Genomic DNA, 20,484 nt, shown 5'->3' on the forward strand with positions numbered 1-20,484 from the left:
ACTACGCTAGCATACATGTGCATACACAGGTAATTTTAGCTAACGTTAGCATACTTTTAAAACACCCTTTTAACTATAAGCAATCGTCAACCTGAAATCAATAGCCATCTGTAGTAGCCTAATATTAATTTTAAACAAACCGTAACGGGCTAAATAACTCCATATTGCTATTATCAGTAACTTACCAGGTGCTTCCCGGGAGTTGTTGCCGCCAAGACTCAATATGGCAATATGGTCCATCTGCGTCTTGTAAACAAACCGTACATGTCTGAAAGTCGGAAGTTGCGTGCCAGCGGGGGCGCGGCGTGAGCAGGGGGCCTGGCGTGAGCGACTGCTGCAAGCTGCAGTTGGACCCTTCTCTAAATTGTTGGCTGGACGTTTCTCTTCTTCTCCTCTTAAATTAATGGCTGATCGCATCCATTGAAGGTGCATATACCGCCACCTACCGTACCGGAATTTGAGGCAGCTCATGGCCTACCTTTCCAATATCTTCCAGCTCAGACCTGTAGCCCTGGACGGAGTTCGGCAAGATGGCGGCTTAGGCACACAAACTTTTACAAGCTAGTTATCGAAGTCTCTATTTTTATTGATATCTTAAACTTATCTTGTCTAAATATATTCAGCTAAATCAAAAATAACATTTAAACACGACATTGTACATTTTTGAAATAGCTAAAGGACCTAGCGCCATTGGCAGCGGCGCTAAGGTTACTACAAGTGAAAACTCTTCTGACCACGGCTATGTCCTAAGTTCGCCTTCTGTGGGACCGAACGAGAAACGAAGGGATTCATCACACCTTACCCCTATTAAGGGACATCGTTCAAAAAAAGATAAGCACGAATTTGGAAAAGAAAGTGTCACTATTCCTCAAAGACAATGAGGAAATGAAAACCAAAGCTGCGGAACTGGAGCGCTATAAACGCAGATGGAACCTCAGAATAAACGAATTGAAAAAGAATAATTCACACGAAGAAAATACCAGAGAGGAAATCATCCTTCTTCTATCGAAGATTGCACCCCACTTGTCAGGGAAGCTCGAGGACGTCGTGGATGTTGTGCATCGGATCGGTCGGAAGGAAGAAAAGAAACAGACAGGTGAAAACCCAAGGTTAACACTGTATTTTTCTGCAGGAAACCCATTGAAGCCCAAATGACTGTACCTTCTGGACTAGTCATAGGGTGGAAAAACGTTGTTTAGCCACGGTTCAACTCACTCTGCAGGTGTTGCAATTTTGTTTAATAATTGTCCAGGGGATATTATAACTTCTAAAGTTGATGAAAACGGGCATTGGGTAGCAGTGGTTTTAAATATTGAGGGGACATTCTTTATTTTGGTTAATCTTTATGGTTACAATAATAATAACCAAAACTTTAATTTACTTAACAATTGGAAAATATTATTTCAGAATTAAAAGGGCTTTATCCTACTGAAAATATAATTGTTGGAGATTTTTACATAGCCCCTGATGAATCGGCCACCTACATTTATTTCAAGTCATTATAATAAGCATATTTTGTGGTGCTCATGACTTAATGTATATCTGGAGAGTTCAAAACCCAGATATTAAACAATTTTCATGGCTTAAACCCAATGGTATCAGTAAATCCCGAATAGATTATTGGCTTATTTCAAATAATTTTGCTACATATGTTCATGACACTTCCATTTCAGCCTCTCCCCTCACTGATCACTGTATTATATCCCTAAGTTTGAAACCCACAATGCACAAACCGGGTAAGAAAGGCTACTGGAAATGTATTGCTGACCTTGTTAAAGATGAATCTTATTGTAAAGAAATTAGAAATATGGTTGGAAAAATGAAATCCAGCCTTGAGTTTGGTACGCACAAAAGTAAATGGGAATATTTGAAATACGAGATTCAGAAAAATGTTTTGTAGACGCAATAGACAATTAGAATTTGATTTGATTAATGTGATGAATACACTTTGTAAAACATTGAACCCATCAGTTGAGGAAAAAAATTAGATACAAATTTTACAGTCAAAATTGGATGATATCTACTTAAAAAAAAGCAAATGGTGCCTTCATAAGATCCAAGGCAAAATGGATAGAAGGTGAAAAAAGTACCTCTTATTTTTATAGACTTGAAAAGAGGCGTATAGGAAGGAATGCTATTAACTATATATTAAGGGGATGGAAAGAACGGTACCAAAATTAATCGCTAACGATTTGTTTTGCTTTTATAAGGAGTTATATTCCTCGTCTTTCTCTTTTACTGATTGCATTGTTTTTTTTGAGAAGATTAAAAAAATATATTCCTACTATTGATCTCCAGTTTAACCCTCTGAGTACTACGCTTAATATTTTTGGGTGTCACTACTTTTCTATTTGGGCTTATAAACCATATGTAATGTAAATTGATCATTGTGTATTTGGCATCAAATTATTCCAAATTACCTCAGCTAATATAAGCTTGAATGTTAATGTTCTTATAAGGTGGTGTTTTAGGGAAAAATGCACAATTAAGTAAATAATTTCATAAGCAAATTTTTTCTATATATCATTGAATTCTGACCATAACACACCCATATGGAGTGATACTCCCAATACAAATGTTCTGTGCAAACACAATGCACATGTGTGAGAAAAGGCTTCACAATGAATGTTAACAGAAAAATGAAATAATTTGCCTTTTGTCTAACATGTTTTTGACCAAGTTTTTCATTGAAATCAACCCAAAAACACTTTTCTGCCATCCCAAAAACACTTTTCAAACCCTTTTTCTTACACAAATATGCATTGTATCACAATAAAAGTGAACAGAACAATTAAATAATAATTCACCTTATGTGCATACAGGACAATATGATTATGACACCCATAATTATTTTTCTATATGATTGAATTCAGACCACAAACAGCCATGTGGAACAGTTCTCCCATTCCAAATATGCAAAGCAGACAATATCTATAATGATCACATTTGTATTACATTATTTCATGATAAATAGGTTATTAGATGTTACTTACCAGACTGTTCTTGCGTTAGCATTAGCCTGTTGTTAGCATTCGTCATTTGTTGTCTGGTAACTTAGCTATCCAGCTTTTGATAACCGTATGGCTACATTTAGTAAAAGTGTTTTTACGTTTTGACATTTTATACTAATAATAATACTTATAAAACTGTTGAATACACAAATCCTTTCTTTGTCTTTTCAACAAGTTAGCGTTACGCAAGGACACAATGCTAAAACGTTCCCTAATGCTAAGTTAGCATGCTAGCTAAGCTGACATACTGCTACAACTTCTTATACAGTCAGGAATGAGCAAATGAAGAAAACGAAACTCATGTCCCACCCAGCAACCTTATGATTGGATCAAATACGCAACAGATACCTTCCCCAGATTGGGTAAAATAAACTATTCTGCATGGCAACAGCCTTCCATTGGATGCTGTCACTCAACAGCCCATCCATTGGTCAGGTGCACAAGGTTTTGGTTTCATTTGGACAGGATGACGACAACAAGGAAATGTGCCAAGTAAACACAAAGCGCATCTGCGTTTTCATCCGACTCTCGTTGAAACAGCAAAGAAAACATAATCACAAACCGTTTTGAAAATATGTAATACTATGTAATTGTTATGCAAATACGCCCCAGGCGTGGATGCTACCTCCTAATCCGTCCTCAGGGGTTTAAAGAGGTCTGTGAGGAAATGCTCAGAATTGAAGAATTAGACAAAGCTGTGGAGAAATTAAGCCCAAATAAATTGCCTGGAAATGATGGCCTAACATCCAATTTTTACAAGTTTTTTTGGACTGATTTAAGAGAGTTGATCTTTAATGCATTCAGTGAATGTATTGAGAATAATTGTCTAATGCCCACTATGAAGCAAGGTACAATTATACTACTACCTAAACCCTGTAAAGATAGCACATGCATTGACAACCGTAGGCATATTTACTAAACAATGACTACAAAATTTTCCCACGTGTTTGCCAATAGATTAAAGTACGGCATATCTCAAATTGTAAGTGTGACATAATCTGGTTTTATAAAGAGGTCAATACACAATAATATCCGACTGGTTCTTGACTTAGTAGACTATGGGGATGTGATAGAGGATGATGGATTTATTTTATTCTTGGACTTTAAGAAAGCTTTTGATATGGTACAACATAACTTTATTTTTGAGTGTCTTGAACATTTTGGATTTGGTCACAAGTTTTCTGATACCATGAAAATGTTATACTGTGACATTAGCAGTTCAATTTCCCTTCCTCATGGCACCTCTCAATGTTTTAATATAGACAGAGGAATTCGTCAAGGATGTCCTGTCTCACCTTTTTTATTCATTTTAGATACTGAAATGCTGGCCATTTTGTTTAAAACTGATGGAAATATCAAAAGGTTGAACGTTATGGATAAATCTCTAATTATAAGTCAATTGGCTGATGATACAACTTTATTTCTCAAGGACAAGCAGCAAATCCCCATGGCTATTGAACTGATAACCTTTTCTCAAGTGCTTCAGTTTTAAGGATGAACTTGAACAAATGTGAGCTTATACATATACATACATGATCATCCCCTAGAATTACTACATAATATCCCTGTAAAAAGTACAGTTAAGTATCTAGGAGTCTTCATCACAAAGGATGAAGAGGCAAGCATTAAACTCAATATTGAGAACAATTATGCTAAAGCCAAAGCTATTCTTAATAGTTGGCTCCCAAGAGACCTGTCCATATTTGGAAGAATTCTTCTAACCAAAGCAGAAAGCTTATCTAGAATGATATATCCTGTTTTGTCTGTAGCTATCCCACCTAAGTATATTAAAATAGTCAACCAAGTTAATTTTAATTATATTTGGAAGAACAAAGTTCACTGTATACGAGTATTCAGTACAGTTTGTGGACTGTAGAGAAAATGACACTTTATAATCTTCTTGCTTGGGTACAGACATTGTCTCAGAGCCCCGGTGGTCCAGTACCTCCTGCCAGACAGTAACAGAGCAAATGTTTTGGATGTCCTTATGTAAGATTAGGGTCAGGATATCAGCACCTGAAATACAACTGACTAACTAAGAGCCATAGTGCATGTGCAAATTACTGCATGATCACATTATAGCAGCCTAACCTTCTACACAACATAACAAAAGTTCATCTCAATACTTTGTTATATACCCTTTGTTGGCAATGACAGAGGTCAAACGTTTTCTGTAAGTCTTCACAAGGTTTTCACACACATGTGCTGGTATTTTGGCCCATTCCTCCATGCAGATCTCCCCTAGAGCAGTGATGTTTTGGGGCTGTCGCTGGGAAACACAGACTTTCAACTCCCTCCAAAGATATTCTTTGGGGTTGAGATCTGGTGACTGGCTAGGCCACTCCAGGACCTTGAAATGCTTCTTATGAAGCCACTCCTTCGTTGGCGGGCGGTGTGTTTGGGATCACTATCATGCTGAAAGACCCAACCACGTTTCATCTTTAATGCCCTTGCTGATGGAAGGAGGTTTTCACTCAAAATCTCAAGATACATGGCCCCATTCATTCTTTCCTTTACACGGATCAGTCGTCCTGGTCCCTTTGCAGAAAAACAGCCCCAAAGCATGAGGTTTCCACCCTCATGCTTCACAGTAGGTATGGTGTTCTTTGGATGCAATTCAGCATTCTTTCTCCTCCAAACATTTGGATTTGGTCTCATCTGATCATATGAAATTCTCCCAGTCCTCCCAGTCCTCTTCTGGATCATCCAAATGCTCTCTAGCAAACCTCAGACAGGCCTGGACATGTACTGGCTTAAGCAGGGGGACACATCTGGCACTGCAGGATTTTAGTCCCTGGCGGCGTAGTGTGTTACTGATGGTAGCCTTTGTTACTTTGGTCCCAGCTCTCTGCAGGTCATTCACTAGGTCCCCCCGTGTGGTTCTGGGATTTTTGCTCACCATTCTTGTGATCATTTTGACCCCACATGGTGAGATCTTGCGTGGAGCCTCGGATCGAGGGAGATTATCAGTGGTCTTGTATGTCTTCCATTTTCTTATAATTGCTCCCACAGTTGATTTCTTCACACCAAGCTACTTACCTATTGCAGATTCAGTCTTCCCAGCCTGGTGCAGGTCAACAATTTTGTTTCTGGTGTCCTTTGACAGCTCTTTGGTCTTGGCCATAGTGGAGTTTGGAGTGTGACTGTTTGAGGTTGTGGACAGGTGTCTTTTATACTGATAACAAGTTCAAACAGGTTCTATTAATACAGGTAACGAGTGGAGGACAGAGGAGCCTCTTAAAGAAGAAGTTACAGGTCTGTGAGAGGCAGAAATCTTGCTTGTTTGTAGGTGAACAAATACTTATTTTACAGAGGAATTTACCAATAAATTCATTAAAAATCCTACAATGTGATTTTCTTATTTTGTTGAAGTGTACATATGATGAAAATTACAGGTCTCATCTTTTTAAGTGGGAGAACATGCACAATTGGTGGCTGACTAAATACTTTTTTTGCCCCACTGTATGTTCTAACATTAATGCAATAACCTTTTTTCTGATAATTCATATTAAATAGAACATCTCATGTTGTTTTGAATTAATTAATTAATGTAATCTCCCAATAGGAATGCTTTAGCGAACAAACACATAAGGACCACAATTACTTCCATCTTCCTGAGCTTTGAAATTCCCACAAAGATGATAAAATTCATATTTCAGAACAATGTCCACAACCTTTGCATGTTAAGCCAAATACTGTAACGCCAGATGCTTACTAGTGGGTGAAGTATGCCCTGCAGTTTTTTCTCATACTGTTTTAAGGAGTCCATGTCAGGCTGACCATTGATGGGGATCGGGTTATTGCTGATGACGCCACCATTGACAGCACCTTGTAAATTATTTGAATATTTGAGGTTAAACAGTGGTTATTTGTAACAGTGCATTATATTGAACTTTCATTACTAGTAAGTAAAGAAATGACCTTAAATTATGAGAGCTTACAATTTGGAACCCAGCACAATGAGGTCTAGTTGTACCGATGACCTGTATTTCCTCAAACAAAGTGTCCTTGATCAGGGTAGCCATACTTGGCATCTCAAAATCATTGCTCAAATGAATCTTTTCGGCCACTGCTCGTAGGGCCCGGAAGGCCCTGGACGTCTCCAATCCGTAAGTCACATCCAGATCCCATGCTTGGGTTTCATACTTCAGGGCCAGCAGTTCTTGGTAATTGCCTGGATAATGGATGGGCTGGCTTCAAGGTTGTTACCAGGAATGATCAGACATACTATGACTGGGACGAGGCATCTGGGTAACACCTCCCCACGAACATCTGCCATCAGATGTGAAACTCTTGCTCCAGGAGTGGACATGAAGCCAAAAGCCATGGTAGTTCGACCAGTGGAAACAGCCTGATTTGGCATGGGGACAATGTGATCCACTAAGGCACGGATATGAGAATCCCCAATGACCAGGACAAACTATAAGGAAAGAGAGTTAGAGATTTATACCAATAATTACATTATATATATTTAGTTTTGAAAATGTGTACATGCTAAAACCTTCATAGTAAATTCTGAATGTGGGCTGTAAGGTTTAATCTAAATACAACTAATATGGGGCATTACAACTCAGAACTTACATTAAACAACATGCAATATAAAAGATGTACAAAATTATAACAGGATAGGGTACGCAGTACATACAGTTAATCAAACCAGTTACTCACCTTTCTACCCAAGTTGATCTCTTGGCTGTCTTAGAGTTTATGATGCTTAGGATGGGCATTGTATTCCGAATGTGGCCAATTTGTTGCTGCTTGGCCAGAGTCCAACTGGTACAACATTCCTGTCATGACTGAAAAGTAAATATTGTTTCCGGCTGTCTAGAAGGAGAACATTTGCTTGGAGACAAATATATTACAGGGCTGCACAATGTTGGTCCTGGATGGGCAAAACACTTCTGTATTTTGTTTCTTAGAGGAAGTTAGCACTCAAACTGACTCAACTGTACTTATATTGACCCAGTCAAAATAAGTCTTCATGTGAGAATGAAGACCTGGGTTTTGGCCCTACGTGACCAACATACAGGGCAGCCATATGCTATAAATGTGTTAACATAGAGATGTCCATGGTGCTTTAAAGACCTCTCTGGGAATATTGCTATGAATACTTTAAGAGTTTTATTGTAAATATTCTAAATAAGCCAATAAGGAGAAGCTGTGTGTATTGATTTTCAGCCTCTACATTTATACAAATCATTCAATCAATCAGAATTTTGCTCAGGCAAATTAAATTAACAACGTAAATATGATAATATTTGAATTGTTGTCAATGTTTTGAGAGGTACACATTCTCAAACAATTAAAAAACTAAATTTATCTCAGTTTTTAAGTAAGTCGTTGGTCTCGTTTATTTTGAAAAATTCCAGATTTTCGGGACCCGGAAGTGTTTCTTTAATGTTGCTCACAAGACGCTGATGTAGGAGAAGAATTTGCACGTGTACGCCTCGTTTCAAGACATCAGGCACTTTTCGGGTATTACTAACGCTATAATGGTGGTTAAAGAACAGTATTTTTTTTTCTTACTCTGCGTTGTAACCCTTACCTGCTGTGCACCTCCATCTTGCTAAAATATTGTTTTTAAGACTAATTTTACAACTGATTTATGATATGGTCATGTTCTGTGGAGATCGATATCTGCTGTTATGGAAATTTTTATCTAAGATGCATTTGAGCTATGTCTGTCTTTCCATTGGCTGATATGTAAATGTTTATTTTGATTGTGACACACGTCTGTATAATATAAGAGGATTATTAGGTATTTGGGCCATGTCCTCTTGCCTAGAAAAAGAAGGGCGTCAGTTCTCTGTTCCTCAGGAATGTGGTCCTTGCGGGGGAGTGAGGTCAGTTGGCCCCTTTAGGTAAACACTACAGTAAACATTATGGCAGGAAGGATAAAGTGGGGGGACAGCCCACCCTTTCGGTAAGACCTGACACAAGACAGATGGGCAACAACTTACCACAACCCTTGTAACTGTAATAAATACGGATTGTTCATGTGTTAAGTCAGAGACTCCTCGGACCATTATGTTTTTTAAACGCGTCTCTCTTATTTGCAAATAATTAATAAACTGTTAATTGTGCCAAGAGAATTTTGTCTCTGTTTCTTACTCCTTTAAGAGTGTCGATCGATGGAATTACCATCACACTGCCAAAAGATTAAGCATACGTATTATTAGGATCGTAAGAAAATACATTCGTAAATTGGTATGGTAGTAATAAAGGTCATACGTAAAACATGAACCGTAAGCGTGAAATTAAATCTCTGAACGCACAAACACCCTTTAACGACATTACAGTCTTAAATTTCGTCTCAATGTATTTCCTTAGAAATCGTTTTTCTACGTACAAACTTTTGTCAGTAATCTGGCATCTGCATAGATATGACCCGAACGTAGCTCTTTGAAACTGTAAAGCTAGCAACAAGAAGTTTGATTGTCTGGCCCAGTGCTCTACCAAAGCGTTGTCAACCCTGATTTAATGTTCAAAATAAAAGTCCACAGCTGTTCTTTTAGGACTGCATAACGATATTACACCAGTAGTCTATCATGGGTTTAGGCGTTAGGTTTAAATACTTGTGAGAATGACAAAAACACAGTATACCAGTGCATAAAATATCCTTCTGAGCTGCAGAATATAATGAAGTGATTTAGGTCCAGATATTCCTTTTAAATATTACAGTCTGGCTTATGCTATATAATAGCTGTGTTCTGTATATAGTATTCATGGTGGCTGTATGTGGCCCGGAACTTCTGTAGTGATTGCATAATATTTTAACACTTTCTCATTTTGCAGCAACAACCTAGAGGGATAAAAACTAGGGCTGTCAAAAATAGCGCGTTAACGACGTTAATTAGTTGTTTGTTGTTAATTACGTCCATTTTTTAACGCATTTCACGCATGCGCAGTGTGACAAATTATTCAGGTCAGGAAAGTGCCATGTACCATGTATTGTCCCAGAGACAACAAATAAAGATTTAAAGAATTGATGGTACTGGCGTCTTTATTCCATGTGGCACACAATGCATGTCTCCATTACAACCTCTTCCTCTAGGGAATGCACTTCATCTTATACAACACATTACTGCCACCTGCAGGCATAAATCAGTACTCATCTCAATAGATACTCATTACAGTTGGGAGCTAGAGGCGAGATGGAGCAAAGTGGGCCTATTGACGGATTCAAATATAAAAAGAATGATGGTACAGTTAACAAGTACAAGGTTATTTGCAAGATTTGTAACAAGGAGTTTCAATTTCACTGGAGCTGTTCAAGCTTGAGGTACCATGTCAACACCAAACGTGTTTGCTGGGCCGTCAGGTTCAGCAAGTCGTTTGCGCCAGACCACGCTGAACGTTCGCAGGCCATTAACAAAATCAACCTCAGATAGTTTGACCAACACAATAGCAAAATGGATTGCAAAGGATTGTAGACCCATTAGCATTGTAGAAGACTCAGGTTTCCTTGATGTTTTGCAAGTGGCGTCTCAAGACTCATCCTATAAGCCACCGTCAAGAGCCACAGTTATGACGAAAATCCACGAGCTCTATGAAAACGAAAAAGAAAAAAGGAAAGAGGTCTTGGCTCAAGTAAATCATATCACCCTGACAGGAGACCATTGGACATCAGTGAGTAACAACAATTACCTCGGAGTAACTGCACATTTCATCAGTGACACGTGGGAACTGAAGTCTTTTGCGCTGACTATATTAAAAACTGAGGAGCGTCATTTTGCGGAGGCTTGTAAAGAACAGTTCCTGTCTGTTGCACATAAGTGGGACATCGAGGGCAAGAGGACAACCATTGAGACTGACAGTGCACGCAACATGGTTGCCGCAATTCGACTTACACGCTATGAACACATGATGTGTGTCGCTCACATGGTGCAGAGAAGTGTCACAGTGAGTCTTGCTGACAGCGGCTTTGTAAATGCTTTGGCCAAGGCTTGCAAAGTTGTCGGTCATTTTAAGCACAGCCCAGCAAATGCTGCGGAGCTTCAAGCACAACAAGTCCGCCTGGGAAAGAAGCAAGAGCCATTGATACAGGATGTTCCAACACGTTGGAATTCTACGCTGGAAATGGTCAAGCGCGTGAGCAGGAATGATAATAGAATGAAGTGGTATATGGGAATTGGTGGAATAATGATGTATGTTGTATGTTGCTACAGGTTTCCCAGGTTGGCATTGGGTCTTCATTCCCCCAGCGAAGAGGTCAGCGACCCCACCTGAGGACACCTGTTTGAGGAAATTTGGGGGATTGAATTGGACTATGTCAAGGGGTCGCATACGAGCATTCTGGGATAGATAATCCGCTGGAGGAATGGATGACCTCGATGTTCGGCCAGTGGAAAGGTTTGATAATGTCTGTTCTTTTATCGCTTGCTACATTTTGTGCTATAATGGTTACTTGTGGGTGTTGTTGTATCCCATGCATAAGAGGGCTTGCCATGAGAGTGATCTCTACAGCCATTGAGAAGGCTCCAGGATCGCCATCAGGGATGCTGATGCCTCTACTGGAGCATCAAAAGGGGGAATTGTAGATGTAGTGATTGAATAAGTTGTTGAACTGTTGTGACCAATGAAGCAAAACATATTAAATGTCTGTATCAGGAGCTGAAACTGAAGGTGCAAGTAGAGAACAGGAAGTGTAGGAGAGCAGACAGCCTGTCTTTGACAAAACAGGAAACAGGAAACATTAATTAACGCACACACATATTGGGGAAATTCAAGATATAAAACATAAAGGGCAAAGATGAGGCTTGGGGCTGCATTTACACATATAAGGTATAGAACATGAATTGGACCAATGGCACACTTGCTTTGCTAACTTAACGCCTCTATCTTTTGGGCGTATTTGAAGTATAAATAATGCTGTTTTGACTGTTGATCCTTGGACATTGTGCGGCGACACTCTGTTTCCAGAAGCTTCTGTAATAAACGGATATACGATACGATAATTGACCTGACTCCTGGTGTTTTATTCTCCTTTCCAACAAACCAACTCGGGGAAGTGTTTGACTTCAACAAGCCATGCAGGTAAATCAGTCTGTAACTTATCAAATAACATTGCTTTGATTATTTTCTGGAATGAATTAAACCAAGTCAAATATCAATAACATGTATGTATGTAAAAAATAATAATGATAAAAATAATAAATTATTATTATTAGTATCATTTTTAATAATATGTTGATAACCGCTGTTCTAATAATACACTGTCTCTGTGTGCATCTGTGTGTTTGTGTGCGTAGGTATGTAACTGAGCTCCTGGGTGGAGAGGCCTATGTCTCCTGTTCTGTGGTACTACCTTCTCTCTGCCACTTTCATCTCAAGATGGAAGCCTGTGATGAGGACCCTGCATGTGTGGTGAGATTCAAGACCAAGTTCAAGGAGGACCTAGCATCCCTTCAAGAACAGTGTGAAAATATAAAAGAAGTGTCCCCATATAAAAGAAACAAAATGATTTTGTAACAAATAAAACTATTAGGTTATAGTCACTCACTGCTATAAAAATGTAAAAATAGCTGTAATTTAAATCAAACTTGCATGACAGGATAGGTACTAAACAAAAGTACCAAATGTATTTTTCCTGGTATCACTGGGCCCCACATACTCTTGGCATATCTTATTTATGTTAAGACTGTCCAGCCTGTCTTTGTGCACATTGCAGACTAACAGGCTGTTAAGTCTGTCTTGGCCCATTGTAGCCCTTAGCCACGTCTTCAGTCTACGCAATGCACTGAAGCTCCTCTCAGCTTCACATGAGGACACTGGCACCACCAACCAAATTCTGACAAGGACCTCAACTTGGTCAAACAACCCCCGTACCTCCACTGGCATTCCCCTGAGGACCTCTGCTGCCTCTCCACTGCTGCTACAGGGGTATTTCTGGCGAAAGAGGGGCAACTGTACTGAGAGAGAACCTCTATGCAACTCAGGGTACTCAACTATTGATTCAGTTAACACCCCAGTCAGAAGGACACTCTAAGTTTTGCAGAGCCTTTAAACTGTCTTGATTGAAACGGTCACCAAACTGAACATCCACACAATCCAACACTTTAAAGAACTCTGCCCTGTAATGGTCCACTGCTTTACCAGCAAAGCGCCTGGAATTTGATATCTCAATAGAGTCAACTGATCCAGTGGAGTTAACCAATGCTGTAGCTCTCTCATACAGCTCTAGATAGCTCTTGTCATTTCTCTTTCTCTGAAGGGAGGATTGGACACACTTTACTGCAGCCTGTATGCCAGAGAAAGTCTGGGTCTTCTTCTGCAGTGAAATGTTTAAGCACTCAAGCTCTCCAACCACAGCAGAAGCAAGTGTGAGGCCCAACACAGTCTTACCTTTGCTGAAGTGCTCAAATAAGCCACTGGCAGTTGAAGCTGTCCTAGATACACTTTTGGCCATCTCCTCTAGGCTGCCAAGCACCCGCTCATACTGCTTTAGCACAGCTAAAATAGCAGAATTGCGCACAGTCCACCTGGTCGGACATAGGGTTTCAGTGTGGTGATGGGTACATTTTCAGATGTACTATGTTTTCAAACATTCTCTTGAATTTACCTGACTGGCTAAAAGGATGCCTAACTGGTGGACCCAGAAAGGCAGTCTCGGATCATCGGGGAGCGAGCAGCCAGCCTGTGTGATTAGATTGACACAGTGTGCACCACAATGTACATAGAGAGCTAATGGCTGCTGCTCCCTCACTATTGCCTGTGCACCGCTGTACTTTCCTGCCATGTTTGCGGCACCATCATAACTCTGCCCACGTAAAGCAGACATGGGCAGATTGAGCCTCAACAGCACATCAGTTACCATTTTAGCAATGCCCTTGGCCTGTTGTCTCTGACAAACTGTATAATCCAATAAATTCCTCATGTGGAACAAGGTTATGGTCCACATAGCGCAGACAGACACTTTCCTGCTCAACACCAGAAAATATCCTGGGTACCATCAACTACCACAGAAAACTGAACAAGGGCTTGGAGACCTAATCTCATTGGCAATGCCTCGGATTATTGTATTGGCCATAATTTTCAGGATTTCATTCTGTGATTTCGGGCTTGTGTAAGCAATAGTGCGATCTGTTAACCATTTCAAATAAAATGGATCATCCTCTTCTGCCTAAGTTTCAGGAGCTGATACAGATTCCCACTTTCATCTTAAAGATTGTCCCTGCCTTGCCACATGCCGTACAGAGCTCACAATCTTCTTCAAGCAATGTCTTGCCACTCCTGCTGTTTACCCACGCACTTGATAACTGGGCACTGATTGGATTTGAGTGATGTGCACTCACAGTCACATAATGTCGGTGGGCTTGGGAGGTCTGGTGTGCTGTAAATTTTTTCAATCGCTTTTTTCCAATTTCTATAGCCTGCACTAATAAAAGCAGCATCAGGTCTATGACCTAAAGAGTACTGATTTGAACCTTTTGCTGCAGTAAAAACACAAGACCCCTCTCACTGATGGACTGTAATGTAGCCATGGAAAGTCTTGTTACCATTTCTCTTGAAATGCCAATGACTTTATTTGAAGTATTTGTTTTTCAATACACTGGGGATGTGGTTGATATGGTTTTGTGCAGTCACTGAGATGATCTGAACTAAAAACTATGCTAATGTCCCTGTGCTGGTGCTGGCAATATCATCTCCTTGTGCTGCTTTCCTCTGGCTCTCCTTCCTGCTCTGTACCCTTCCTCTGACTCTCACTGTCTCGGACAGTCTGGACTCCTGGAACAGAAGAGGTTTTGCATACTCCTAATAATTACCTTCATCCAACCACAATAGCAATAATGCTAAATAAAGACTTTTATTTCCTCAATGTTTACTTTTTTATTTTTACTAGAAGATATGAAAACTATACATTATACAGAACAGATAAGAAACACCCCTCCCACCCAACCCCAATGTAACAATCAGACCAGAAAACCCCCTGATAATAATAAAAGAACAACATAATAATATAAAACATGTACATTCAGAATAATTCTTTAGCAGAAAGTGTTCTCTAAATAAATACTTTTTTTCATACACACTTGTTAAAATTGGCTGATCATACTGTAAATTGGTGAGGCAGTGGTGCTCATCCTGCTGAACACATTAATAGCTCAACACACGTACCTGAGACTCTAAACCTGACTGTCCCCTGGTCTCCCTGTCCCCCAGTATTTTGTGTATCCTTTGCCTGTGACACCATGAGGTTAGTATTTCCATAAGCACCCATATCTTATAAAGAATGTTTGTTGCCTCAAGACCAAAATGCCTTAAATTTGTACTTACTTGGCGTTTTGGTGCACTGAAAAAATGATCTTATGTCCGTTTTTCTTTTCTCTGTCATTTTCTCTGGCTAACAACACAAAGCAATAGTTGTTTAAATATGTTATTTATATATTCACCACACAGTAATATAATTATTAAATGATCTTGCTTGCTTAACATAGTATTTTAGATTTTGTCTGGGACAGAGGACGTATCTGAGTTAGATTTCAAACGCAACAAGCCCACTGATCTGTCACTTAACATTAGTGTGCGATATTGACAAAAAAACTCTATATTTTCTGGGATTTTATCAATAACGATAAATAGACAATATTTAGCTCAATTGTCCTGGTACATTGCCAGGTTTAGGACTGCCATGGACAGCTGACAGCTAAAGTTTTGATTCTGTGTGGCGGTCAGTTCACAGCAGTCAGCAGTGACAGAAATATTTTGTTAAATATTTACATTGAAATGATTTTTAAAAACATGAAAAGATACTTTAAATGTAAAACTAAAACCACCAGCTAGGAGTCAGCAAGTCACTGTTAATGAGTGAGTCATTGAGATTCAATAATTTGTTCAAAAAGCTGATCCTGACTTTGGACAAGGGGGAAATATTTCAAGCCCCAACAACCCCCCATCGGCCAACACAATGAAATACACAACAAGCTAAAAATGTCCCAATTTATTGAAGTATAAGTCGTATCAGTAAGGTATAACAAGTTGTATCTAAATACAAACTAACTACATCAAATAACAGCAAGTTCAAAAATAAAAGTGCAGCTGTGTAAAAATTTGTATCAAGTTCAAAAATAGAAAATAAATAAGTGTCACTTTGCAATCTGTAAAAAAAAAAAAGAAAAAAGAAAGAAAAGAAATTGGCAATCCATTGACGAGACATGTCTATTTATCCCTGCATTAGTGGCTGCAATGATGAGCATGTTTTGCATTGAACAATTTATATATACACTAGCCTGTTGCTACCCATTGGCGCAAAACATATAGCAGCTATAGGCCGGCGCGAAAGTATGGACCGCTAATATTAATATGCCGACGTCACGTCCATCACTAATTTTGGGGGTGGGAGGGGGACAAGCGCACGCGCAGTCACTCTCTAGTCTAGTGCGCGGTCTTGCCATTGATTGATCTCATTTGCGGGCGTCAAGGAGAGCTATCAATATGCGGAAGACTCCCATAACTTCTGGGACAGTTTGGATGTCTGGATAAAGATATAAAGGCATAAAAAGGAAAATTTCCTCTCGTTTGCCGCGCTCCACCTGTCACGTCTCTATTCCCCACCAGTGGGGCGCGCCTCACGCTTTGAGAACCACCCGTACTGTGTGTATTTGTGTGTGTGTGTGTGTGTGTGTGTGTGTGATAGGCTATGCTACGTTATTAAACAACCTAAACTACTATAAAACAAGAGAGTAACGTTATAATTGCTAACAAAGCAGAATACATTGGTGACAATATTACATTGGTAGGTAAACTGTTACGTTAAGTTACACAAGTTTAATTTACACAATAATATTTTTTGAGATGATTTATCAATGACTCAGCATCATCTATATTAGAGAGAAAATAACTTCATCACTTCATCCGATGTATAATTGTGAATAAAATAGCCTGGACTTACTGAGGTTTCACAACTACTGAAAACTTTGTTTTCTCCCGCCACCGACTGTGTGTGTGTCGGTGGTGACTGAGGTAAAGGGAGCAGCCAGTGGACCAAAACACTTTGAGGGCTAAGCAGGGGGGACTCAAAATGTTTAAAACTTTTTTGTTGTTGCCCCGTTTGCATTTGTATTGTTTTACTACTTACACAATTATTTTAAGTATATACCATTATATTATTTACAATACACCTATTTTAATTATATTTTAGGGGGGGACAACCCTCAGAAAGGGGGGTCCCGACCCCCCCCGCGATTTCCGCCATTGGATGGGACATTACAAAGACAAATATTATGGTGTGTAGTATGTTTCAGCTTGATTTAAACCACCATTATTTGGCTGTGTTAATAAACAGACATAATATGAAAATTATGTATCTGAGTCCTGTTATTTATCTTTTGGTATACATTTCAGAAAGAAAAAATTGTTAGGATTCAGGTGTAATGGCAAATAGTGATTAATCCACTGAAATTTCTGATTAATTTGATTAAACATTTTTATCATTTGACAGCCCTAATAAAAACAAATTCCTAAATAGCAACGCTGTTTGAGTATTTGGGACCATAACAAGTGTGTAGACCTACACAACAATACAATTTCTATAAGTTTAAGTGATTTTTATTACACATGAAATATGCACAATCAAAGAAGAGTTACATAAAATCAGCTTTTACAATTAAGAGACATTTAAATTGTGCAGGATACCTATTTCCGGTTTCCCTGATTTCCTGTTGTTCACACTGCCTCTGTCTTTGAAAATTCCTTCATACAAATTTGAACCGTATTCCATAATTAGGTATTAGGAGCAACAACTCTATGGCCGGTGTGATGGCAATTCCATCAATCAGAACACTTTAATGAGGAAATACAGAGACGAAATTCTCTTGGCACAATTTAACAGTTTTATTAATTATTTGCAAATAAGAGAGACGCGTCAAACGCTTACAAACATAATCGTCCGAGGAGACTAACTCGATACAGGTCATTCAACAGTATTTATTACAGTTAAAAGGGGTGTGGTAAGTTGTTTCCCATCTGTCCCATGTCAATACAACACATTCCCTTTGTTCTGTTACTACCTCTTCACACAAGGGCAAAGTTGTCCTCCCCCCCACATGGGAAACCTATTGACCTCTAAAGAGCTCTTACAGTATCTGGAAAGACAAGAGATGCCCTGATGAGTTATACAGATGCGCAGATAAAGAGTAACCATTTCATCTGTTGATACCAGTCAAAGATGCCCCCTAGACAAATACCTGATCCCCCACATTCCTTTTCTAATTTGAATAAGGGGCTCTCAGTCCTTTAATCAGTGAGAATACATTGGTAAGAGAAATTTCTACAATAATAGTCAGACAAACAATTATTCCATGTCGTTAACGACCGGCAACGTTATATAGAGAACTAATGAAATAGGGGTTAAGTGTCCATTTTCTGTCTCCATCACAGTGGATTAACAACCCAACCCAGTGCCCGGAGGGGTCATATCCTGATATATACAATCTCCTTACTGAATCTTCAGTTAATGTATTTATGACATCTGTCATTTTGTTTTGCTGTATATTGGTAGTCTTTCCAATGTGACAATACTGTAAACTAATTAAATCGCTTACATGTTTAGCAAGCTAACTAGCTAGCACCCTGCAACTATAAGGTAGGCTATAACGTACAGTAGACAATAATTCCATCGTCACCCCTGTCACATACAGTTCACAAACACATGCACAAATTTACTGATTATTGATGCATCACGCCTAATCATTTAAGGGAGCGCTGTTCACCAACCTGACATGAATTTTCATCCTCTCATATAGGGATTTACACAGCTAGCAAATTGAGGAATTACCAATTATTATGATAATTATGGCATAAGATCTCTTCAGGGAAGTGCATTTTCAGAATCTTCTATGTACGGCCTTTTCAATGCAGATTCATGCAGTTATTTGACTTAACATTATAACTGTTGACTTTAGCATCATTAACTAACCTGTTATGAAGTGTTTGTCACAGACATCAATGTGTTGACTGGATGGGTCCCATAGTTGACCATTTTCACCCTCTCTGCGGATGACCTGAAGCCACAGATCACTTCTTTTGCTGTCCTTCACTTTTTTGGGAAGTAAAGGAAAGTGTAAACTAGGTTTTTTTTCTCTTATCAACATGCAAAACACAACACAGCAGCTTAAAGGCATGGTACCAGTAACATTTCCAATTTCGTGCCATTGACTTCTACACTTACAGTACTAGCTTTCCCCAAAAAGGGGAGTGGTTGTTCGTACCAGAGAAAAGTGACATATAGCTGCTTTCATCAACACTCACCTAAAGGATTATTAGGAACACCTGTTCAATTTCTCATTAATGCAATTATCTGATCAACCAATCACATGGCAGTTGCTTCAATGCATTTAGGGGTGTGGTCCTGGTCAAGACAATCTCTTGAACTCCAAACTGAATGTCAGAATGGGAAAGAAAGTTGATTTAAGCAAAGCATTTGCAGCAAAGCATTTGTCAAGCCACAACACGCACAACTGAGGCGGATGGGCTACAACCGCAGAAGACCCCACCGGGTACCACTCATTTCCACTACAAATAGTTTTTTGAACATGACAATGAGTTCACTGTACTGAAATGGCCCCCACAGTCACCAGATCTCAACCCAATAGAGCATCTTTGGAATGTCTGGTGGAACGGGAGCTTCGTGCCCCTGGATGTGCATCCCACAAATCTCCATCAACTGCAAGATGCTATCCTATCAATATGGGCCAACATTTCTAAAGAATGCTTTCAGCACCTTGTTGAATCAATGCCACGTAGAATTAAGGCAGTTCTGAAGGTGAAAGGGGGTCAAACACAGTATTAGTATGGTGTTCCTAATAATCCTTTAGGTGAGTGTATATGGTCATAGAACGATTACCCAAAATAAACACATGCTTGAAGAGGTTGAAAAAACTTTATTAGACCTCAAAACATTTTATCCAACAGATTTTATTATAATGGGAGGTGACTGGAATATGTCACCTGATGAATGAGAAGATCGATGGCCCACTAAATTTGACAGTCACCACTTTAATCATATAATTGGGGATTTTATGAATAATAACCATCTGATAGACATTTGGAGTTTAAATTCAGGAGTTAAACAATATTCCTGGTTTAAACCTAATAGCACCTGAGATCCAGGACTGACTACTGGCTCGTTGATCAATCCCTTAAAGAATTTGTCTCAGATATCTTGATTTCCAAAGCCCCATTAACGGATCATTGCATTGTAGAGATTAAATGAAATCCAGTTGATAAAAAAAGAAAAATAAAGGCTACTGGAAATGTAACTCTGGTCTGTTAAAAAATAAGGATTATTGTACAGAGATAAAATAATTAAAATTGAAAATAATGAGACTATAGAGAGTTTTTGCAATAATGGGAATTTGTAAAATATAAAATTTGAGAATGTTCCATTAAGGTTAGCAAGGAGATTGCCAGAGAAAAAAGAAAAGAAGAAATGAATCTGTTTCAGGAAATTAGTAAATACTGTGAAAAGAAAGAA

The 20,484-nt window shown here is 39.0% G+C and overlaps 2 protein-coding genes across 3 annotated transcripts in view; both read left to right on the plus strand.

The window, feature by feature from the left end:
* LOC109615482 (zinc finger protein 501-like) overlaps positions 1 to 20,484 on the plus strand; it is a 1,152,720-nt gene that overhangs the window by 530,553 nt on the left and 601,683 nt on the right. The gene's annotated exons all lie outside the window — the stretch shown is intronic.
* LOC117595286 (gastrula zinc finger protein XlCGF28.1-like) overlaps positions 1,016 to 20,484 on the plus strand; it is a gene marked incomplete at its 3' end in the record, with an annotated part of 42,146 nt that continues 22,677 nt past the window's right edge. The window contains exons 1-2 of the mRNA XM_034295517.1: positions 1,016 to 1,096; positions 12,263 to 12,377. Of these exons, the coding sequence (XP_034151408.1) occupies positions 12,345 to 12,377 (33 nt within the window). The remainder of the gene's footprint in view (positions 1,097 to 12,262; positions 12,378 to 20,484) is intronic.

This window comes from Esox lucius, chromosome 11 (genome assembly GCF_011004845.1).
Source record: "Esox lucius isolate fEsoLuc1 chromosome 11, fEsoLuc1.pri, whole genome shotgun sequence".
Classification (NCBI taxonomy): Eukaryota; Metazoa; Chordata; class Actinopteri; order Esociformes; family Esocidae; genus Esox; species Esox lucius.